At 40.2% G+C, this 25993-nt stretch overlaps 1 protein-coding gene across 5 annotated transcripts in view; it reads left to right on the top strand.

Moving 5' to 3' along the window:
• The first annotated feature begins 12010 nt into the window (after positions 1-12010).
• The window catches only part of clstn1 (calsyntenin 1), a 35777-nt gene continuing 21794 nt past the window's right edge, over positions 12011-25993 (top strand). For 3 of the 5 annotated variants that reach the window (XM_046397829.1, XM_046397828.1, XM_046397830.1), the window contains exon 1: positions 12012-12293. In XM_046397829.1, coding sequence (XP_046253785.1) covers positions 12212-12293 — 82 coding nt within the window. In that variant the 5' untranslated portion in view covers positions 12012-12211. Of the gene's footprint in view, positions 12294-25993 lie in introns of all 5 variants that reach the window. The other 2 variants (XM_046397827.1, XM_046397831.1) reach the window with 1 other exon arrangement.

Genomic DNA, 25993 nt, shown 5'->3' on the forward strand with positions numbered 1-25993 from the left:
AGGGATCTAATAATTGGTAATAATGAATATTCATACAGAACACTATTGTAAAATTGCTAATTGTTATATTTCCATCTTAAAGCTCCAATTTCTTTGTGTGTGCCAAATCTTAGAAATATGAATGCTGTTTAGGAATACATGCACAAGTTTGCTCTCAAGCCTCAAAATATCAAGACAGGCCTTTAACTGGCTGCCATAACAAACAGATTGTGGCTGTGCCATCAGGCCTGAAGTGTGCATTACGTTGACTGAAATAAGCATGAGTGACTGCTGTTGCTGCAGGAACATTATATACTTAGACTTTGTTTAGAAAAGCTCCAACTACATCAACAACAAGTGCTGCAGTCAGTGCAGTTTGAGACACTTGGCTGCCAACTGTCTCAAGCATGAACCCTCATAGGAAATCACAACACAATTTCAGTTAGTTCATTTGTCCGATGTGTCATTTTGGTAACGTTTTTCTTCCTTTCTTACACAGTCAGCAGCACCCCTGGAATTGATTAATGAAACAGATGATGGAGTGTGTGAACCAAAAACCTTTCTTCTTTTCTATTTGTATGCTTCATTTCCCCATCTGAACCTGTGGTGGTAAAAGGGATGAAGGGTTAATTTGCAAAAAGAAATAAAAACTACTTTTAAAATGAACAAATTGACACCTATTGATTAATATCCCTTTGACTGCAGAGTAAAAGAAAACTCTTAGTTAGGTAAAGTTAAAAAAAAAACCCTCAGACATCTTATTGAAATACTCCAACACCAGTCTGACTGATATTCTCTGGATTGCACAGTTTAAAACATGATTTAGGACAATAACACAAAATGGAGATCACTGATCAAATATCAGATAATTCTTTGGAAATGAATCCTGTTGACTCCGGCACGTCACACACAATGTAAACTCAAATCAGACCATTAAAAAGCAGGATAAAACTTATTGTGATAAACTGGGGGATGAGATATTTGTGGACTTTGACCCCAGATAAATTGGAGCAGCGAAGCCTTTGCAGCATCCTGCTGAATGCTGGGAATGCGTAGAATGACTCAGCGTTCTCGGCAGGAGTTGGCAGAGTGGACATCCATCACGCCACTACTACAGCCTGTTGGTGGCCTATGGGAGCCTGACGCCTACTCGGACATTGTGACTGTTGGCTCACTGTGCATGCAGAATGGGCGCTGCTGAGGAAATATCACTAACCTTGTCCAGCCCAGGGGTCAAACCAATCTGACGTGAGTTGGGGAGGAAGAAGTAATTAGTGGAATTGGACAAAATGTAACCGGTGATTAGTCTGGACCTCCACGTAAGAATTTTCAAATGCGTTTGTCAATATTAATCCCCGAAAGCTATAATGATGGGAATGAAAGAGAACCAACTCTGCCAAAGCATTTCCATATATCAATAGGCTGATGTTGATGCACGACAATGAACCAAGTGGCTCTTATGCAATAATACAATTAATGACCAACACAGCTATTAGATATTAGCTGCAGATATTGGTGAGTGATGACTGTTCTACCAGCTGAGAACAGTATATGCATAAACAACTACACATCAAAACAAGTGTTTTTTTATTGACATGCTGTATGAAATATTTATTTTCCTATTGGACGATTACCACACACACACACACACACACACACACACACAAAAACACGCACAACCTTCAGTCATGTGCTCATAACACAAAGGAGGTGACTCTGAGGTGAGCACTGCATGTGGTTTCATCTGTCTGCAGGTGCTGTTGTCATGGCAACAATAGATGGTGACTCATGAGTTGACTTTCGGTTCTCTCTCTGCCCTGGGATCAGGTCCTGACCTCTTCGGGGCCCTTGAAAATATTGCGTTGAGAAGCCAGTGAAATGAGATTGTGCCCTGCACATGCACCACGCAGCTTTTCTACTGACTTAAACATCCACTGGCTCCCCGCTCTCCCCATGACAGCCATATCCTCGGGCCTTCCTCTTAAAATTAGAGAGCAGCTGTCCTTGGATTATCTTATCCTGAGACAGATTCCTAGAATACCCTGGACAGAATTATCCTGAGGGTGATGCAGAGGGAAGGAATGGAGCTGGGAGCCATTTTGGGGAGTGGGTGTATTTAAATGCCTATTTTGAACTGTGTCAGTATCCTGGCAGTGGCCTGGCAGGCGTGAACGTTTCTGTATGAACCTGCCAAAGTGAGGACTTTCTCGCTCATATTTTTTTAAGATTAGGGTTAGAATCAGGGTATGCTTTAAGTCAAGAGTAAGAGGCTAGAGAATGCATGCAATCAGTAGAGATGTGTTTGATTTCATGTTTCCTTTTGTGTGTTATTGTGTCACTGAGTGGTGAAAACTGTTCAGCTCCAGTTTTGGTGTTTTCAATCCCAGTTGCATGCTTCTCCAGGACCTAAAACCCAATTACAAATTTGGGGTTTATGTACACATTTTTCAGAACTAATTTTGAGAATTTAATAAACTTGCCAGTAAGCCAAAAACCAGCGTCTGTTTTTCTACGCTCCTGAGGAAATTATCTGTGGACTCGTCTTGTGTATTTATCTGTGTGTTTGTGTACTTGTCACTCAGAGTGTAGCTGTATTTTTCAGTGTGTGTTTGTGTGTGTGTGCTCCTTCATTTCCTAACAGAGCCCCAGTGAGAGTTATGACAGCCTATTTACAGAAGCATCTCACAGGGCTGGACTCTATGCTCTGCTCTATGGAAACTATACCCAAACCTCTTGTGGGTGTAAACATGATGAGTGCCTTCCACAAACCTCCACTCCTTAGCATGAATCACTTCTCATCAAGAGGCCAGTTGCATTATCCCCATGATGAAATATGCAGTTTCAACCAAATAATGTTATTCATTCACACCTATAACAGTGGGCGTGTTCTCTTAAGGTGAGACGCATGTTGTGAGATATCCCATTTATCTCAATCTGAGCTCCTGCTGTACAAATATAGAAGCACAAGCAGCACACTGTGTTTAATGAGACTGCAGAGAGGGGTGCTGGATTATTGATGCCTCTGAGCTATTCTGCTGGGCTCATTTCTGGCTGTCTCCTCAGGGAAGAGGTGCGTTCACTCACCTCCAGCCCGGGTGACAGTCGGGTATGAATTACCTTCCCCTGTCCCCCCCTTCCCCTGCTGACACTGCAGCTACCGGCCAGCATCCACGCATTTTAATACGGAGACAAGTCAGGGAGAAACAGAGGACGAGCGGGAGAAAAAAGACGTGAGTCGTGTGTGTGTGTGTGGGTGGGTGTGTGTGTGTGTGTGTCCGTGCGGCTGCTGTGAAGAAAGATTAAAAGACAGGGAATGGCAGTGAGATATTGGGGAGGAAAGAGAGAGACATGAGAGGGGAGATGAGGCCTAGCAAGTTGAAAATCAATAATTAAAAGGTCATGTGAAAACAAGAGGGAGGGAGGGAGGAAGGGAGGGAGGAAGGGAGGGAGGGAGACCTTTAACTAAACCTTAATCCTCCACTTACATGCACCAGCCAAAATCTGCTCCTGCATCACGTGAGGTCACAGGGGACGAGATTTATTCCTGATAAACTTCTATCCTGCTATATGACTGTACACATACTGTACATACTACATGTGCTCTGAGCTGACGTGCCAGTGATGCACCATAATTGCTGAATAAAACATAGTGTAGCGTGCCGCTGTAAGCTGACACAGGCATTACATTGAACACACACTGTGGCAGTCAGCTGGTACACACTGACTGAGGCTTAGACCTTATTTATAGGTGTCTTTGAAAGGGGATTGATTTGATTCAATATGTTTCATCCACATGCACACGATGATGCCGACTTGTTTTGTGGAATTACTCGTCACCAATCAACCAAGCTGATGATATTGTTTTACATATTCTGAGTTTTTGTTATTGTAAACAAATTTCAGGAATTTCTAGAGGACACCCACAGACGGAAAGTGTCAACATGTTAGCAGGATTAACTAATTATTGGTTTTGATCTTAATGGGGGAACTGTTGACAGCGAGATATAAATAGATTTAAGTTTGGAGGTCACTGAAAACAATCCCAAATGAATATCAAAACACATTTTATGCTAAATGCTATGCTATGAACTTTTTTTTTTTGACCTTGAAAATACTATTTTTACAGTTTTTATCAGTGAACATTTCATGTTTAAGTTTAAACCAGCATGAATGAGAAGTCCTCAATGTGCTGTGGATGAAACTGTCACAGTTACAGAGTTCGTAAACGCCACGCACTGAGGAGGACCTTATGGTGCAGTTGAAGATTTTGCGGTTTCTTTTTAAGATTCTGACATGTAAAAACACATTTCTTTATTCAGCTGCAGCAAGCTCTAATAATCATCCTACTAGTCCAGTTCATCACATCTAAGTGAATATTTAATTTGGCCTTAAAATGGTGAGTTCTCATTTACATGCAGTCTGATATATATTATGGAGAGAGCCTGGAATATCAAAACCTTTCCACTCTGCCTTTGCATGTTCCTTATCTGGTTTTACGTTTTGTATAGTTTGTTGTATGTTGTGCAGAGTCAGTGCCTTTCAAATCATCAAATAAATTCAATCAGATAGCCCATGATGCATCGAGGAACCCAGTGTAATCAGTAAGCCCATCATTAGCTTTCTAACTTGGACAATAATCAGACTTTTATTAGGAAAAAGCCAAGCTCAACAAAATCGATAATGAATGACCATAATTAACCAAATGGTTGCATTAGGAGCAGCCTCCACAACACTGATGTGTTGATTCTGATAAGCCTAGCTAGCTTTTTTTAAAGAGATTTAAAACCAAAGACTTGACAAACCAATACTCAAAGTTTCCGGCTGCTCGGCCCAGGGAATCGTGAAGTGAGTGTGACCAGGGGCATTTCAATTGCTCCCTGTCTGTGGCACTGACCCGGTGAGTTAATAATCACCGATATCGGTTATGGGCAGGCTAACAACATAATTATGAGCAGCTAGGGAGGAGGATAGAAACACTATAATGGGACCTGAGCCACAAGCTGACTGCAGAGACCCTGATATATCCGTGAGATTTAAGTGTGTTTATGAGAGTGAAATCACAGGCTAGAGGTCAGTTTGCACAAACCTCTAGCTTCATATCACGGGAGGTAATCAGATGCTGTTTCAAGGAGGAAGAGAACAAATAACCCTCATTAGACTCGGCTGAACTCACTCCTGCTTTTTAAATCCCAGACTAAATCTGGGGGAAGAACATTTGAGGAAACTGAAAAAGTGATCTAATCTTTAAAGTGATCTGCCTCCTTGTTGAACTGGTTTGTCCTACATTCAGTTTTGCTCAGATTGGATTTATTATCACATAATTTACCAGATTTCTATTTACCAGGCCGGTTTCAGCATCTGGGGCCAGCATGCTCCCAACTGCGCTGCCCACTGGGACGGAGACGATGGAATACATACTGGCTCAATGCCGTTTTTAACCTCCTCCACTTTAATATCACCCACTCGCCATATGAGTGTCCTTCAAGGGTAATGAGGGAGCAGACTGCTCACTTCGCTGTCTGGACAGCAGGTTTTCCCATACGCAGACACAAGGAGGCGGATTTTAATCACAGACGTGTCTCAACTTGGGGGTTGTTACAATTGGTGGGAAATGTGTCTTGGGTCTACATCTGTGTTATTAGCTTTATCCGGTGTGTGGGTGTGCACATGCAAGCTTTCTTGTGTGTCAAATAATATGTTTGCTCAAAAATGAGACACAGACTTGCAGAAATATCTGATGTCTACCACAGTAGGTGCAGGTGACTGTACTCCCAACTATCTAATTAAACTATTTATCCATTGCTTAAGCTAGCTTTCAACTGTTTATCCAATACTTTCAGTCATTTCAGCAATTTATCCATTTCTCTGATGTTCTTTGACACGTACCACCCACTGCTGCAGACCAAGTACATCCCTGGCAATGGTATTCACTGATGGCAGTGCCCAAGCAGGACAATGCACACCAACACACTCCGAAAGACATTCTGAAGGAACTTGACAAAGGGCTCAAGCATCCACAAAGTCTGATCCACATTGTTGTAGCTGATTGGTGCTTTTAAAGTTTTAGCTCATCAATGTAACTTTTAACCATTCAATCATTATTTTTATCTAACTGTTGCTAACATGTTTGTCACGACATTTATATAGTGTTCAGCTGATACACTTCAATATGTGGGTATACTGACTTCTGTTTTGCCAGATTGGTTGAGTTACTGTCCAAGCTTTGAAAGGACGCACATGGCAATTGCAGTATGTTCCTGAGGTACAGCTCGTGCTATTAGTGGAGTATCATAGGGTGCAGACATTTTTCTTGTCATTACTTTGTTTACATTTTAATGTTAGAAAACAACATCCAGCGTGTCTATGTTCGTGCCATCCCAAGGGCCCTAATTTGTCCAAAAGTGTTCAAAAGGGAAGTCTCTGGGGAACCAAAGGACCCTTCCTCACAGACATGAATGATTAGACTCGTTGTGACAGCCATGTGACTGCCCCCTTTCTAAACTCTCCATGGCAATAAAGCCAAGAAGGTGAGAGTCTGACATTAGCTTGACCCATAGCATGAACCCTCCACATGGCATGTCAGAGGTGACCTTCTGTGAGGGTCAGGGGTCAAGGTCTTAAAACAAGAACATCAAAATCATGGCACCCACGCTCCTCTGAGCAACCTGATGCCCATCTGGAGGAATCTGCCGCACATGGAAAATAGACATGTTTCATTAATGAGTGGTTTAATATTCTGCCTCTGATGTACATAACTAATGCAAGTGAAAAATTGAACATACTTACCATGTGATATCAGTGATACAACTGAAAAATGGCTCTCATGAATATGCATGTGATTGAAGGTGCCGACTGAAAGCTTAATCTGCAGGGTCCTTGAGCCCTATAGAGAGGACTAAAGTATCCTGTGAGGTTATCAAGCCTCCATCTGTCCAATTCCCACTCGTTCCTGCCATGTGTTTTCTGTTTTCTTGCCTTGTATCAGTAACAATGGGCCCACAGAGACAGCTGAAACTGCTGGCTATTTGTTGACAAGTAAGAGGACACAGCATATCCAGAGGCTTCTTCCCAAGTCAGAGTATATTCTAACTTAATGGCAGGACTTAAGGAGAAATAACATTTTTTTCCAGTGAAAAGGGGCTTGATAAGGAAGGCATGGAATACAGATCACAGCTTCAGAAAACATTTTTCCCAATAGCTTCTTTGTTCATAAAAATAGCACCCTGCATAGCATCAATGTGGAAATGAGAAAACAAAACAAAAAACAAAAAAAAAAAAACCAAGCTAAAAAAGACAACTGACAATACATTTTCCAGGCACTCATATAGAGAGTGTGTTCACATGGAAGAAGAGTAAGCCTGCGGTTAATAAATGACCAGTGACTGAGTGACAACCCAGCCTGTAAAATAATTTGAAGATAAGTGAGAGCAACTTAAGCAGAAGGGAATCAATCATAGGAGTAAAGTTTAAATGTTCCCTGTGGAGGATGTATGAATTAGAAAGCAAAGACAGCTTAAAGGTGCATGGCTTCAGTTCCCTGTGTGATTTGTTGCCAGACTCTTGCACATACAGGCCCGCAGGCTTTAAAAAAAATCCCTGGGAAAGAACTTGATGATATCCCTAACTTCTAAAGTGAGATTTAATTTCCCCCAGCCACGGATTTTAAAAATGTATTCATGAGCAAATTTGGAGACAGCTGCACTGAAGCAGAAAAGGGATTGAAGAATTGCTGTCTATAAAATTAATCTTTAAGCAAAAATTTTCACTGAAATTGAAGCTTATAAATTTATGAAGTGACACACATTCAGGTTTCACGCCATTTATTTTTGATCATCAGATAAAGAAATAATGACAGAATAAGAACTCATCCTCCTCCCTTTGGCCAATTAAACAAAGGAACATTTTCTAAAGTGTGCTGACACACCAGTAAACAAATAATTATGTGTGTGCAAATCATTAATATAAAATCACATGTATAAAAGTCATTATGAGAAGCTTTGGGCTCTCCAAACACTTAGCTTCTGACCAGTTATCTCCACTGATCTTTGTCTATTTTAAGAAAATTGGATCAGATAATAGAATTCCTACGTCTAGTGTTAGCCAAGAAGGAAAAGGAAAACAGTAGTTAGTGACACAAGCTGCAGTCTAGACACAAGACAGGAAATATTGAGAAGATGTGGTGTTTAATGGTCACGACCACTTTGAGTCCCACGAGCAAAGTCTTTTTCATGCTCTGTCTGCTGCCAACCACCCACCACGATTGCAGCCCACAGTGATGTCTCCAGTGCTGTGATTCCTCCGACCAGTGACTGGATATGTTCAACCCCCAGAGTGTCCGCCCTCCGTCCCTACTGGGAAAGTGTATAACTGAAGCAGAAGCATGGAAACTGAGGTGGAAGCATTTTGAATAATGTGAGCAGCCATGAGGCATTCGTGACCTTCGACCATCCAAATAATGTGGTGTATCTAATCCCCAAATCCTTGTCTGGGGGCTTGAGAAATGAGCTCAGTCTCTGAGACGGATGGCATGTCAGGTTCTTTTTTAATGTTGAGCAGTCGTGTAGAAGAGGAAGACACTGCTGCAAAACAGTGCTGTTAATATGGATAACACACCACCTGTACCTATCAAGTTATCTAGCTTGTAGGGATATTTGTCACTATTATGTGACATGACAATTTCTGACATATAACTGAAATCACAATTTTTCCCTAACCTTAACCAAAGTAAATCCTATAGATTCAATGTTGTGACTGTCTCACAAGCTGAAAATATCTTGTCCAAACCTAATCACATACAGGACCTGAACTCTGGATACTGGTGTGCCAGTCCTGGCACATTTGAGTAAGTAATATGTCAGATAAATGTAGTGGAGTAAAAGTTACAATATTTGTAAAAGTAGAGTACCTCAAAACTGTACTTAAAGTACTGTATAAACGTGTTGAGGAAAAATGCTCATTAACACGATACAGAAAGAAGAAACTCACTACAATTTACAAAGCAAATGAAAGCCTGCCAATAAGCCGACAGCAGACAACAATCCCCGAACCATCATGTAAAGTAGCTCAGCAGTGGGTGAGATGGTCCAGAGGAAGTAACACCTTTCTGATCATTTGCTAATGTCTGACACCTATTCACCAAGTCCTCTTATTGCTGGCCATTGCGCCCCAGAGGAATGATAATGGACAATGTGTGTCTCCTCCCCAGAGTGCTGGACATCTGTGGGTGGGGAGGAGGGGCTTCCACTTTCCCTGAGCCACTTCATATGTTGCCAAACTGGGAACAAACAGGCATTGTGCTTCAGCTTTGCTGCTGCCCTGATGCCCATAGACTGTCCTTGTTTATGGACCCATCACTTAATTGTGGCCTCACACAACTATGTTTGTTCTCTGCTGTTTCCCCATGATAACTGCAACCATTGAGACTGCTCAGAGGTCTAATGATTGGCCTTTATTATTGCAACATTTACATATTCTTTGGCAGTGTTTATAGATTTGTGTTATTTGGATTTTTTTTTTTTTCATGAGAAAGTGTACTGGAGAATATGTAACGTTGGTCTACAAGGCTACAGACACAGGACTCAAATCTGAGAACTACTTAGATGTCAAAAGGTTCACTAGAGGGTTACGAAGAAAAAGACTGGAGCGCTAGACGCTAAGGTGCTAAGACAGAGTGGCAGGGAGTGACAGAGACTAAATACATGAGGAGAGATAAGTGACACACATCAGGCTGGGAAAGCTGATCAGAGGTGAGAGACACACAAGGACAGGAAGGGAAGTAACCTGAAGAGAACAGAGGAGTGATGAAAATAATAAAATATGAAATGCAAAACTAAAAGGTGGAAAATAAACAAAAGGAACATATCAGGCCTGACATCATGTTCTCTTTCTAACAAAACTTTGCTTCACGAACCGTTGACCTTTTCGTGACAGCCTCTCCCGAATTAAAGTCACATGTCTGAATTTGCATGAGGAACAGCCATATTCAAATTGTGCAGTATTATGAAAAAAAAACCCTGATGTGGATGTTCATTAGTTGCCAGTTCCCTGATTGCACTGCACCCTCTTCTCCTCAGGGGTGCTATCCATATCTGACGGTGTTGATTAGATAGCAGCCCCCACCCACATTTGCAATTCGAAGCCTTGCTATTCTCACATTGCCATGCACTTGTTGTTATGTGGCTGTTCGGCAGGGATAGTAGTTAACTCATAAATGATCAATGCTCATCTTTATTGAATGTTGTACAAGTCTCTTTCACTGTGTCTAATCTCTCTGAAAGTTGCTCTGTGGAATAAACTCGGGGCGAAATTAAAGCATGGATGTACTACAGATTTACAGTTCCCATCCCGCCTGTTTGGACTAAAGGATTAAACAACTCTTTGGCTTCAGAGGCGCATAAGCAGTTTCGCACATTTTAGTTTACTGGTAGCGTCAAGTTGTTGAAATATCCATTTTACCATGTCTGGATTATCGAGCCAGAGCCTTAAGGCAGCATGTTGTATGGGTCCAAACTATGCCAGCAATACCCTCCACAATGAACATCTGTCGCACCCTTCAAGATAAGTGCGAGGACAGACACCAAACATCTGATTTATGGATTACAACATCCTGTATGACAGTAGGTACATCAAATTTAAAATTAAATTGCAAGTCTGGCTTTGTCTTCAAACAAGCAGAAACCTTGGAGGGACCTTGTTGGCCCCTGAGCATTGGCTAAGTATTGTCATGCTCTCTTCACATTATGATTATGGTTTAGTGCCACTGGGTAACACCAGAAGGCATTTGCCCCCTGCCCTCAGTCTTAGTTTAGATGTCTGTGCTAAACAAGCTGCATGTACTCCCACAATAAAATTATTGACGTCACTGACCCTAGTTGGACACGTGCTGCCTTTAGGTTCTCATCCTGAGCTTCGATTTCAGAGAACTAACGTTGTCTGTCGGAGTCGAAATAGCTGGGACTGGGAAGAAACAGGCCAAACAAAATTAGATATTTTTGGTTTTGTTTAAGAGATGAGCAGAGAAAATACCTATTTTCATCACAATGGAGAGATGAAGGTTTAGAAGACAAAAATTGCTACAACATTTAAATAAGCCTTTATAAGCCAAGTCCTTAATAAAATACAGATTTTTTGGTTAGGGTCAGTTTGATGTTATGACAGTCATCATATATTCAAACGTAGTATCTTTGACCTATTAAATAAAATAGTTTGGTTATTTTTGACAGCTATGCTATTACATATTTTATATCATATTGGGTACCAGGCCATGACGAAACAATACTGACCTCATGTCTGTGGAGGTTCTCAGTCATCCAGGTCATATTTACTCAAAAGAGTTAAAGCAAGGCGTCTGGACTTGTGAAGATAGGCTTGAAGACGTTTTGCTGCTCATCCATGATGAAGCTGCTTGGATGAGCAGCGAAACATCTTCAAGCCTATCTTCACAAGTCCAGACGCCTTACTTTAACTCTTTAGAGTAAATACTGACCTCGCATTTATGGATTGATTAACCTGCTAGGGGGCAAAAGGGATCTGCTGGGCCCTGATTAACCCACCATTCCTACCTGTCTTTGAGTAAGGGATGTAGTTTTTCTTTATTGGAATACAACCTTGTCCCAGATTTGCTGTGTGGTAATTTGATGAACACATTTATTTTGAGATTTTAAACTAAAACCACTAAGGTCTTTAAATCTATGTTTTGGCACAGGAGAAACCAAACGTGAACCTATGCGGGAACTAAAAATTTCATTTTCTTTCGTTTTTGTTGGTCTCAAAGAGGAAACCCCGAGGTTCTGACCAATGAAGATACACCTCTTTCATTTGAGTTTTGCGGTCCAAATACCCATCCGATACATTCTAATTGCTAAATGACTTACACACTGACTTTCTTTTGTCTTTATAATGTTATATAATGTTATAGTTTTATATTACATAGAAATCTATCACATGCAAAAAAAAAGCAATCTGAGAAAGACTATGACTCAATGCGCCGCGAACATGTCCTCAAATGTCCGACAGTCCGTGAACACAGCAAGCTGCAAAACTGCGAGAGAAGCGGTGATTGAAGGGGATAGCAGAGCGGCGGTGGCGACGACGGCCATCTTAGAGCTACCGTGGTAACCGACATTCATCTTCTGGATTTTATTTTTCTTGTTAGAGAAATACTCCGCCTGACTGACGAGGGAAGAAGAAGACTGTTTTTTTTTATTGCACCGCCGTTGAACTCGAAGTCGGGATGCGGTTCCGAGGGAATACACAATTTGCATCCGCTGTCGGACTGGTCCTCGGACTATTATGTGCGGTGGAGGCAGCTAAAGGTAACTAAGCAGGGATTTATATCCCGTTGTGTCTTGTCTGCCTGTACGTGTCAGACAGGTTTCTCTGGTTTGGAAAAGTTGTTGCTGGAAGTTAACGGTTCACCGTAGCTTTCAGGTTGTTTGCAGACGTTGAAGGTTATAACTGAAAGGTTAGCTAGCTGTGCGGTCTTGAGGGATGCATGTTCAATAACCTGTTCAGGGATGGTCAGCTCTGGAGCCGCTGCGGATGGATGTCGCGAAGTATCCCGCAGCAAGTGCACTCCTCGATACTGCATCCATTTTAACCGCAACCAACACAAAATTAGACATTTTATCTCGACCACAGTCATTATCTGTGTGGAATAATTTATCATAAAGACCCTAAGTAGGGTACCATGGAGATAATATCGTGGCCACGAAACGACCCCCTTCTGTCATCTGCATTCAGTCTATTTTTGGGTACTTGTCTCATCTAGTCGCTTCTCCCAAATATGATTTAAAATCAAAAAGATTTCTCACCCTTTGCAGAGTTTTTAAGATTTTCTTTTAACTTGCCCGTGTCTAGTACTCTCTGTACCCATCTTGCTTTTGAAGGTATATGAGTACATCTAAATTAACTTGAGCGTTATGTTTATTTACCCCGCTTTTTTGTTAAGATTCAGTGTCTTTAAACCACACAGGTTTATTCTGTCATTGGTAGGCCTAATACTTGATCTGGCAACGTTGTGGTCGCACCAGGACGGAGCTTGGCTGGCTACGCATTGCAGATCCTCTTCACAAGTCCCCGTTTTGATGGTGGCTTTAAACATTTATGTGCTGTGATCACAGGTTCAAATAATAAGCCCCACAGTAGGTATGGGCCTCCTTCTACAAAGACGGTAGTATAAGAACTGAAAGTGCAGCAGCACTCTTCATGTGCAGTGTCACCGATGGACACCATCACACACTGAGGACAGAGAGACATGTCTGTGTTTGCTGCAGGGCGGCCCACCTCCCTCCTTAAAGCAGCTCACTGCTCAGGCATTAACAACCTCATTGCATGAATTCATATTCTGTGTTTTAATGTAAAAGCCAGTCCACTGACTCCCCAGTGTGAGCTTCATGTTGCAGGGTGTGGAAAAGCAGGTGTTTATTAGTCACCGGTCAAAACATGCCCCAGCAGCCATCAACACTGGAGGCCACTGTGTGTTGTTTTTTATGCTCTATGAACGAAATAAAGACAGTGAAAGGGATATAGACACCCATAACAATCTGCATATTTTCCTGTTGCCATGCAAAGCTGCTGAGCATGTACAACAGTGGGTGGCTACCATTTGTAAAGCAGTAACTTTTATTTTTTTATCAGTCTAAAGGAAGTTACTCCAGGGTAGTGTGTGAGTGTGGCTTTTTCTGTTTTAGTCAAGTGTTTGTAAAGTGCACCTGCAAGCTTTCCTGCCCTTATCACCAAAGGAGACCTGTGAAATCACCATCTTGGGGAGGGCTTATCTTTTATTAACCAAAGGTCACTTGTTTATTTTGTGTGCTCTACTTCTTGTCGCCCGTAGCCCAGCTTGCGTTTTCACGGCTTGCTGTTTGTTTCTTTATTTATATCCAGCTATCTTGCAGCACGAGGGAGCAAATAAGTCTCAGTTTTTTTTCCTGTCTAAGCTGTTCTTGCTACTGAATCCTCTAGTTTAGATGTCTAAACATGATTTGTGTGAGCGAGACAGAGTTTCAGCACATTTAAGTGAATATAGCAACATTGGCAATTCATGTTGTGGTCCTCGGCTATTCGCCTACACAAACATTAACCACTGATGACTTGGCTACAACAAAGCTTGAAAGAGCTTTTGGCAAAAAGTGTTTTAGATAAACCTAAAAAAAAACAAATATTGCCTAGACTATATGATTCATTACACTGCCAGCAAGAAAATGTCGGTGTGTGTAAAACTGGTGCAAACTCAGATCATCTGTGGCAGGCCTGTGGAAGCTTCAAAACATTTTAGGCTTTTAACTCTTTGGTGTTGTCGATTGCAGTTCATACTTTGTAAATATACACTTCTGGAGTTTATTGATTTGTTCATCATGGTTTTTAATCAATCACTTGTTTTCAAGGTCTTACCCATGTTATCTGTTTCTTTCTCTGTTGCCATGAGCAGCTGCTGCATGTCTTCATGTCCTCGAGTCAAACATTAGGCCTGCTGAGATGCATGAGCTTCTCTGTGCACACACAGCCAGACAAAGGAAAAGCTGACCGAGGGGAAGTTTCTTGGCTCATTCATCACTGAATTAAGTAATTGTAGTTGAACAAATTGGATGCCTTGCTTTGTGTGGTGCTGAGTTAACATATGCGCTCTCCTCACACAGCTGTACCAAAAAGTACACCTCACAGGTCAGGTGCAGGTGTTTTCTCCACGTGTGCCTATTCCTCCACTCATTAGAGAAGCCTACTACGGATTCACTGAAAATTGCGCGTCAGTTACGGTTTGAGCAGTGTATTAGGTCATTATTTTAAAAAAATACATATATAATTTATTGGTCAGTGATGTGTCACACCTCTGTGGTTCCTCCCTGACTACAGCCTCACTAAAACATTCTGCTTATGTGTATATGAATAACTAAAATGTGCAGGAAAATATTTTACACATTTTTCCTTTTATTTGTACAAAAGAATTGCTCTATAATCTTTTTACTTGAAAAATAACTATTACATGATTCAATTTGAATCAATTAATTTTTGTTATACCCTCAATTTTATCAGTTTATGAATAATTTCAACTGTAGTCTAAATGCAATGTCATCCTTATTTACATGTGGCCATCAGAGCTTCACTTTAAAAACCTTATTGATAGCACCAGAAAACATTCTTGCTTGAAACCCTTTTCTCCTTTCTCGTGGAATTCTACTGATTACAGGATATCTGAAACCAAAACAAAGATGATCTCTGTCAGTGACCTGGTTGACCCTGGGGAAATAAATATAGCCGTTCTCAGATTCTTTGTTTTAAACGTTAGAGCTCCCAACAATCTGTGTGACGTACGTAATTTTGCTATGTTATGGCAAACAGAAGCTATGTGGATGCACACAGCTGCAATAGTGATCGCATTGTTTGCCTGTCCCATGCCGCTCCAGTAACACTGTTGTTGGCCATCTTTCAATATCATTTTGCAGACTTGTTTAACTTGAATTGAATAATTCAACAATATGCCAGGTGCTAGCTAATGGCTAATGTGATGACACAGCGAAAGGCATGAATCAGTTGAATTTCATTTTGAACATGTCAGGACTTTATCAGCTGGTAAAACAGCAATGAAAATTTTAGTCTCTAGGTGGTATTGACAGATAGGACTCTTTTTGTTCAATGTTTAGTGATCTGTTCCTCATATCTTGTCACTACAAGCTTCGTGACTTTAATATCACCACTCACAGAACACATGTGCACTTGTCATTCAGATTTGATTTCGGCTTCACAGTGTGTTCAGGAGTTATCATTGAGTATCAAATCTGCCATACCTTCACTATATTGACTGCCAGTTTTTGGAGAACAGAATGGAATATCAAAAAGCAAGAGAATAAACTATGTTGGGCTCAGTCTGCATTTAATTTGGAAAGGCTAAGTAGGATTTGTTGGTAGAATGGTTAAAACAGTACTGGAGAAAAACAACTGTATGGGTCAGATCAACACTCACATTTTTTTTTTATTTTGTTGTGTTTATTTGTTGAGCCATCCTGTTGACTGTCTCAACTTTGATAATGAAGGGACTTTGCACTCTTATTAAAGTGGGGTTTAAAATTGATTACTGCTTTTCTGGAGAAGAACCATTACCAGACATATTCCCCTGTATTGCCCAGAATAACTGTTTACTTACACCAGACAGAGGCCCTGTTCAAGTTAACTCTTACATTTTTTAGTATTTATTATTCAGAGATTTCTCAGAGGAACAAAGGACTTTTAGACCCAGACTTCAGGGTCGGGACTAAGCATGTCACAATGTGGTCACTGTTGGAAGGATCGTGACTCAAGCCCCTCAAGAATGTGTATATGAGATAATCCCCTGAAAGCACTAAGTTGTTGAAGTATTTCGATTTGGTAATTTGCCACTTAGTGCTGAAAAGATAGGCCATTAGAATACTGGACTCAATTTGGGTCTGTGATGACTTTCCTCTCATTGGTGTCTTTGCCGGCTGAATGGAGTCAGTGAACTGTAAAGAATGGGTCATTCAGTTGTGAATATTAAGTTGTGCCTGGGAAGTTATGTCGGCCACCAAGAATGGACTTCGCATTCACATGAGAGCCCTTGGTTTTGCTGTTACACATTGAAAGTGCAAAAAGTAACACAACAGAAATCAAAACACTAATGTAAGAAAGTGTCAGACTATCTAAAATTGTACTTAATTTATCTCGAATATTGCATAATGATATGAGAAATGCTGAAGTAATTTTTTTACAGAAGCAGTATCTAGTGAAGGTAACATTTACCATAAACCATCGCCAAAATGTTGTGGCGAAAATATCCTTTTTCTTCGTTAAAGTGTCACTATTGAAACTGACTGCCTTAACACTGAAAGTAAATGGCAAAGACACACATTTCAGTGTGTTTTCTATTAAGAGTGTTATAAAAAACGGTGCTTATAGGTTTCAGCTCAACCCATATCTGCAGTAAATCTGTCTGTGTTACCTTCTCCCTTGGGTCCCATTGCTTCCGGGAGAAAAATTGATACTGCAGAGCTCTTTGCATGTGGGCGTGTCCGGGTTAAGATTCAGGCTCCTTGAGAAACAGGCAACCAGAGAGCACATTAACCTGCCGCAGGTTCGGCTACACCCGAGTGCAGAGGTCTAACCGTCTCACTCTCACTGGACCTTTTGTGCCGTTCACACAGAGAGGTGATTGAGTTGCATTCAGGGCTCTGCAGCTCCCAACCCCCTCTTCAGAAGAGCACCACGGTTGTTGAGGGTGTGTTCGTGCTGTTGGGCGGTTGCGACTGCGTAGAGGACAAACAAATGTTGCCTGGCATGGCAACAGAGAGGCTCTCCTGTGTGAGCAGGGTGTTTGGGGAGTGAGGGCCCCTGAGATCTGGGTTTCCTTTAAGGGTCTTCAAGGCTTCATAGAACAGTCCTCAGTCTGTGACGGAGATGGCTTGTGTCAACAAGCCGAGGAGCTTGTAAGGCAAGACAAACAGAAAAGTGTGTCCGCTGTTTCAGACCTTTGAGCAGGTTGTTCATAGATTATTCCTGCTCTGTGGAATTAAGAGTTGTTTGATGAGAGCCACTCATCAGCATAGTTAAAGTCATAGATTGACTTAGATTTGCATGCATGTCATACCTTCACCTGTTTGACTACAATTTCTGTCTCGTGTGTTTCCGTCTGATGTCAATAAGCTGCTCGAGGCTGCTTTCTAAACTGCCATGAAGGGGCCCTGTGGACATTGTTGACAACACTCATGTCCAATAGGAGAACCTGGCTTCTGGCAAGCACACAGATTTTAAATAGTTAGAAATCAGCCCATAGCTGGAATTGCTCACATATTTGGATGCAGTTAATATAATTGCCAGTTTATATATTGTGTATTTTTTGTTTTCATAGTTTAAGGTGTTCAGATTTTCGAAACTCCTGTTAATTTTTTGCCGTCACTCTGGAAACACCCCAAGGTCTGACTATCACCTGAGCACAGAAACTCCCCTTTCCTTTCTTCAGTGTTTTGCTGCAGCTTCTGGCAAATATGAATAACAACCTGGCAACAGAGAGGCTTTATTTAGTCTCAGTAATAAAACAGCTTTTACACCCTGCTTGTAAATCGTGCTGCCACTTACGAAACCCGTGATTGGCAGGTTTTGCCACTAATTTTAATTTATTCATAATTCTGGGTAATCAAATATTTACATCAGAATGTGAACTGGTATTTTTATTCCAAGTTAAGCACATTCATAAATTAATTTAACATTTATGGTTTAAGATTTGCTACAATTCAAACATTTATGCACACTGTTTGCAGTCACTATGACAGTGTAACAGTTTGTAGGTTTTATTATTTATTATTATTAAAGCCTCTAAAGGATATAACCCGGTAATAAGATAGTTGAAGCAGATAGTTGAATAATTATTGCACTAAAGGGTTGAATGTTTCTCAGATATTGATCTGCCTTACAGCGGGGTGTAGGAGAGCTTTCACTTTTCATGTAATCAAAGAAGATGAAGGCTCTCAGGCTGTTGGACATCAAATGTAATATATGAGGAAAATCAATGGAGCAGAGCACTGCAACACGTCACAGGCCTGACAGTCGGCTGTGTCATCATCATCGTCATTACACAGTGCACTCTCAGAGGTTCCCAGGCATAATCATCTTATAATCACAGACTGATGGCGGTGCTGCTACAATCTGCACAGCTGTGATGTATTTCTCTGCTTCTCCTAGAGTGACCACTTGCCTTTGAACTGTCTGGTGTTATCGTGTTTGGTTTTGTCCGTGACAGTCATGAGGGTTATACAGTAGCTGGACACGTGCAGAGCTTCTGGCAAGCGTTAGGCGGGCAGAATGATTTTATTCCCCTGTCCATGAAGAAGAGACCCACAGTAGTGGCACAGAGTCAGTGAGGGTGTGTACATGCGCCCTGTTGAATCTCAGGATTAGCGGGACCCATTGTGGTCCTAACATCCCTGCAGGAAGTATTTCATCACGGTTAATAGGTCAAACTGTAAAGGTTAGGCTTCAATAAAAGAGAGAGGCAGTCATAAAAGGGCTTTGTTTTTGTGTCTATGTGAATGGTCAGTATGGTACGCCATTCTGTGGGTTTCATGAAAGAAGTCGGTGATTACACAGTAGGTTATGTACCCCCTGCCAAAAATTAGTTCATCCTGAAAGTTTGCTCTGGAGTTTTATATTGTTAATTGTTGGTGTTGTTTACAGATTGTTGTTCTTAACCCTTCTGTTATGTCAGGAGGGTTAATCGAAAGAACATTGTGCTCCTGTTCCTGAGAGTCGAGGCCTGTTAAGCTTTTACAGTACAACCATGCATTGTCCTGTGGCTTAATCGGTTGCAAGAATTGGGCAAAAGTTGCTGAGGTAATCACCCTTGAAAACAATTGGTTTATATCAAAGGAAGACTTAGCCCACTCATCGTCTTGCATTGTCTGGCACCTTAAAAGCTCAGGCAAGTGTCTGAGATTGATAGCTGCTGGCTGTATTGTCTCTTTAGTCCTGCAATGTTATTGCATCACTGAAGATCCTGACTGTTGTATTGGATAATGAAGTCACAATTATTAATCAGGATTAAGGGTCTTCATATTTATTTATTTATTTTTTCATGTAAACCATATACAAACCCTGATTCCATAAAAGTTGGGATGCTTTGAAAAACATAAAACAAAACATCAAACAACATCACAACATCAACAATTCATGTCTTCAGGTCTCAAATACTTACTGAGGGTTACTAAGAAAAAAGGTGATGCAACTCAGGGGCAAACATTCCCCTCTGCAAACTGTTTTGGAACAAATTGCAGGCTTCAGATTCAAAATAAGTGTATATTTGCAAAAACATTTTATGTGTTCAATGGAATACTGGTCAAAAAAGATTTAAATTTATTTATTTATTTAAATTATTACATTCTCTTTTTAATTACGTTTTACAGCTTTTTTTGCAATCAAGGTTGTACAATCTACCTGTACAAAGACCACCTCGAACAAAATCCAGCCAAAAATCAATACACATACACCCAGTTGCCAGTTTATGGCGTACATCTAGCTAAAGTGTATAGTGTTACACTGAAAGGTGGGATATGGTAATAACAAACACTTTTCAATATAATGGAATGGAGTAACAAAAATGAAATTATCCAAAATGATCATACAGCTGAATCAACGCCTGTACCCACAATTTTAAGAAGTGGTTTGTTTTAAGCATTAATGGTCTCTCAAAATATTCACACTCTGGTTTGCAAGAGTTCACAGAGCAGGTGGCAGAGACGCAGACGTGACCAGTAGATGGCTTGGCAGCACACAAAGTGCTTTGTGCTCGTCCACCTGTGTCAGAAGTCAGACATGTTTCAACCCTGCTTCCTCTTTCCAAAAAGTTATTGAGTTCACCCTCCGTTTATCATTTGGACATCTTAAAAGTGGATTCCAGGTGTCTGTGGGGACATCTTCACCCAGTTCATATTATCATCCTCATCATTCGACGTGCATTATAAAAACATGGCAGGGACTTGATTTTGGCAGCTTTGACTGCTTTGTTTGATGCTTTGCTCGTCGTTATAGCTTGTCAGTGAATGAAATAGACGCATCCCATTATGGGATTAAATGTCATTGGCTTTATTTTCTGTGTAACAGGATTGAATACCAGGTACCCTGTGTTGCCAGGCTGTAAGTGGTTCCAGTAGCCTGCCATCTGTGCACGTATTGTAATGGCTTGAAATGTGTGTTTGTCCTCAGTTTCTGACACATCATTAATTTCTAAAAGCCTTCGTAAAAGGTTTATTTTGTCAGTTTCTGTTGGATTGCAGCTTATTTTTTATGTTAGTGGATATAGTATGTTGAAGGATTCATTGTTGGATTTTTGACATTAAAAATACTTGCATGTTTGTAAAGTCATTTTTTTTATGGATGTTGTTCATGTGGTTATCATTGACATGAATACTGCCTGGTTGATATCCATTATTTACCAAGGGACAAATATAAGCCCTTTATATCTGTATATTTATATCCTAACCCTCTATCTAATATTTATATTGAGGCCACTGACTTCTCTATGCTAGAAATAGGATGGTGGGTCACTGCTGAGCATTTTCTCCTTAATCTCACATGTGGGTGCAGTGAGTGAGAAATTTTTATATCCATCCCTTGTTACTTTTTTGTCCCGTTCTGTTTGCGTTTCTTGAGTCAGTCTACGCTCTAGCAGGAAAAGACACATTAAATGGGATTAATGGTGCGCCTTATTGTTTGCTTCTCAAAGCTGAAGGTGGAAAAACCAGCAAGAGCAAGCTAAATTTTGAAAGTAGGCCTCACTCCAAAGCCACTCCCCAAAAGAAACGTGCACTGCCTGACTACACTGACTGCACAGTCACTCATGCTGGCCAGCATGAGTGCTGTATGAGTGGTAAATTGCCAACATTTCTAGCTTTTTAATCTGATAAATGCATAAATAAAAATGCATATCTTTGTTCTAGGTTTCTTGTTTTACTGGTCCTGCTTAAACAAGCTTAAACCTGTTTTTAATTTAAATAATTAATTTGAAACCCAATGGAACTGGAATTTGAACTTACAGCATGACACAACCAGCCATGTGCAGCTAACAGCTGGTCAGCGGGAGCCCCGGGGTAGCTGGTTAGTTCATCACTGCGGTGCAGCGGTACATCCGCCTAGCCTTGTGAAAGACTCAGGTCATGTGAAATGTGTGCACAGGCAGAGTGCATGGTAGTAGGCAGGTACGCAGGTCGGCTGACCAATCATTTAATTTGGACTAATTGAAATGATTGGATGGGTTTATTACAGAGAAGTATTAGCCACAGATTTTTTTTTAAACCTGGAGCGTTTGATTTATTGATTGCTTTCAGGATGTTAATAGATTTCCAGCGAATGTGATGTATTCTAAAATACATTACCAACCATAGCTTTTAGACATCTTATGATGGCTTAGTGACTTGAATGACAAGTGTTGCAGTATTGTCTTTTTTATTTTGTAGCAGTTATATTCAGTATACTGACATATTAAGGGATTGTTGTAAAAGAAGCTGATTTTGCCAATGTGATTGTACTCTTCCTAAAGTGGTATTTTCCATAGAGTGTAAAGCTTTCTTTTTCATACATTTTTGACCCACATGTTAGCTTCAGGTTGTGAGGATTTAATACTATGATTTTTTTTGACATTTAACATTGGATTAGGGCTGAAACGATGAACTGATTGGTTGATAAAAAGGAAATTTAGATGATTAATTGTTCAGGTCATTTTCCAGTTATCAAGCAAGCATACCACCCATTCTCTCTGATTTTAGGATTTGATCAATTTTTCTTATTTTATATTTTAAACTGAATATCTGAGTTTTGCACTGTGACCTCTTGAGATGGGTATTTGTCGCTATTGTGATGCTGTGTCGCTAAATTAAGCCAAAAGTAATGCATAGTTTAGTTGAATATGATTATTGAATATAATGAATATAATTGTCAGTTCCAGTCCCACAGGAGATTAAGCAACATGCGACTCACATCTCTATTGGACCTATTTCACTAGCTAATTGGTAAGACATGCAACACAAACACTCGTGCATCTCATGTAGCTTTATCAGAGGGGTCAGTTTAGTTTTGATCAGTTTAGTGTTGATTAATTGTTATAGGGAGTCAGGAGTTTCTTCCTCTCTTATCTGTTTTTGAGTGTGAGTAAAGGACTGAGTCTGCAGGTTGCAATTGGGCCAGTACTGAGTATGCGTTGCGTTAGATGTATTAGTCTCCCAGTTAGGTTATATTAGGAAAGCGGCAGTCTTTCGCACTAAACGTCCTCAGTGCTGCATCAGGAAGCCACTCTCAGACTGTCTCAAACATTTCAAAGCCCCTCTGCTAATCTCATTCTCTCCTAAATCCTAAAGCCTCCCCTCCTGAGAAAAACAAACTACTCCTTCCTTTACAATGCAGTCTTTTATTTTAAAGGCAGCACGTATAGTGCAAGTAATAATAATTCATTTTCCAAGAATAATTGTGTCTCCATTTGTACAAATTATGTCTTTGTTCCTCTGTGCCAAATGTTCTCTGTCAAGCAAGTCACAGCACCACAAATGTTCTTCCCATTCACTACAGTCTTGAAGAGGGATAATGAAGCTATCTTGTCAAAAAGGCCTTGTTGGCAATTTCACGCAATGTATGTGAGAATTTCACGCTTTGAATTAAGTTGTACTTTGATTTCACTTCACGAGAGGTGCGTGTGTGTGAAAGGGGCTTTGATTTAAACGGTGAAGCGCAGCTGTAATGACATTTGCTTTTGAATTTGTCAAAGGCCTCCTGAATCTTCCTGTTTTGTCCACATACTTACACCCACCAGCATCATGTTTTTCTGCTCCACAGTCGCCATCTGAGCATATCTGCATTATCTCTTATTTCAGCTGATTTGTATTGCTCTTCTCAGACTATTCTTGGGTCTCTTCTTTCAAACCTGATTGGCTTTGTTATGAGTTTCTTGACTCTGCAGATGCGTGATGGAAGCTACAAATTGACTTGGTGCTTTTTAGATTAATGCAGACATCCTTTTTGGTTAGTTCATCTGTCAGGGAATGTATTATTTTGCATAAACTTGCAGGAGCTTTGAATGCAGCTTGATCATGTTGTGTCATGCAGGGCTGGTCCTGATTCAGTGTATCTCAGTGCTGAAGGCCACGAGTGACAAATGTGAGGCCCACATGTGACCTGGCTGAGAGAAACTGTGACTCTGGAAACTAAAGCAGATTATTGTTGTAGTCTGGCCTGGCAATCTGTCTGAAGACATCCACTTCGGGTCATGAGACACTCAACTAAGATGAGCTATTTATCTTCAATTCCAAATTACTGGCAAACACAACAGTTGGTTTTCACTAAGCACTGCTTGTGTAGGATTTACGCAGAGATGTCAAGTGATATGACATTTCTGCATTATTTATAACGGATTAAGTGGGGGAAAAAAATAGCTTGGTGAAGACCCCTCTTAAAATAGAAGTTTTTGAGTTGACATTGCAGTAACTTTTAAATAACATTATTTGTCTTTAGCATCGCTGAGTGATTTTTGCAGCGCTAATTAGAACTGCACATGCTTTATTATGCTCTAGTTTTGTTATTATTACAATACCATAAACATACATAAAGAGAGTTTTTTAAAACATATATTTAAAAAATGTTATCTCTCATCTCTCTTCTGTTAAATCTTTGATAAAGTGCCTAAAATACCTGTTGTACTAAATGTCATGACAACGTTATCTATTTCCTGCTGATACAAGTCCATATTTTTCAGCCATGTTTGCCATAATTTAATGCTACCACCGGCATATGAGAACATGTTTACTGTGTGCATTGTGTACTTTAGTGTAATTTAGTGTACTTACTCTCACTGGTAAAATTAGCTTGATTGCTAATTCTAATTTAATGTGGTACACGCATCATATAAATCCCATACAAGTAGCTCGTAATTAATTTTCATTGATTGTATAATCACTTAAAATTGCGATAAATTATGACATAAACTAAATAATTGACAAAATTAAGACACGCAACGAAAGTCATTTGCTTTGCTAAAATTGGATTTGATAGATGACAATTTATTCTTTTGTAGTTTTTTTAATCTGTTTACTGTTTGAACCTCATAATAGTAGCAGAGACTGCAATTTTGAACATCAGGCTTCTTACTGTTCGTCAGATGAATGTGTGATGTTTAAGCTTCCTACAACTATGACACGGCTGTGGATTTAATTTCATCATGGAAAACAAACTGCAGTTTAACTATAAAGACTCAGTGGAAAGAAATTTGTCTACGACCATTAATTCTTGATGTACTGTGTTACGTGAGTGTATCACTGTCATTTTCAGTATGTTACTTTACCAGTACAACATTTTGGTTTGGCAGCATCAACAAATGCTTGGATGGTGCCATCATTTTGCTACAGAAACACAGTAATTCATCCACTGTCTACCTAAATAATGCTGCTTGTTGAGATAAATGTTGTGCTCAGAATGTGCACTGGTAATTGGATAAACGCAGGCATGAAGATGTGCTACAGTTGCTAATGAAGCTGGCAGTGTTGAACATTGTCATCCACAAACACTTTTACCTATTTTTGGATTTGTCATCGGTGCCAAAGAGATGAAAAGTGTGAGAAGTGAAAAACCTGTCAAACCACAGTTTCTATTCCAGACAGAAGTAGTCACATGAAAAATTACTACACAGTGGTACTATTGATAAATGAAGACCAAGTACATATTTGAGTAGAATACATAACTGTATGTTTTTCATCACTGACAGTAATTGCAGTTTTATATATACTGTATATGTTTATATGTGTGTGTTTGTATCAAGAAATTTTCTTTGAAAATCCACAACAGACCACTGGCAAATTATTATGCTCTGTAAGTTATTAAATAGATTATTGTTAACACCAGATGGATTGTTAGATAACCAGAACACTTTCCTACATTACATGATGGCCACATGCTTATTGTGCTGTGGCTGATGGTGCCGTGCTGTTGATGGTTTAGGCTCCTGCAGCAGTTCATCATTAGCATGGATCAGCCTTAACTGAATTCAACAGACTGGTTACATTAAAACAATTACAGCCTCATTAAGGACACGAAGATGCATGAAGATTGCCAACATTCTTTTTTTAGCTTAAAAATCAAAATATTGGCTGATTTCATTGAGATGACTCACAATTTGATGACTCAATCAGTGTGATCAAAGATTTAAAAAGGAGTAACTGCTTTTATGTTTATAATGTTTTGCATAATGCAACTAATGCAGCTGTTTAACATGGTATTGTTCCAAAATACAACCACCTTGTTTTTTTTTTTGTTACTTTCTTGTCGTCAGGAAATGTACTTGGTCCGGTTACCTCTCCCACTGTTTGTGTCCGCCACAGTGCCCCGTCAGCCAGAGTTAGCATCACCCTTGCAGATCAGTAGCACAGAATGCCATCCCCTCCGTTTGCTCTGGAGTGAGCACATATTGGCTGTAAGAGAGATGCATCTCTCCTGCGTCAGCGCTGTTTTCTAAGCCAGCCCAAATATGTCACTCACT

This window comes from Scatophagus argus, chromosome 8, assembly GCF_020382885.2.
Source record: "Scatophagus argus isolate fScaArg1 chromosome 8, fScaArg1.pri, whole genome shotgun sequence".
NCBI lineage: Eukaryota > Metazoa > Chordata > Actinopteri > Scatophagidae > Scatophagus > Scatophagus argus.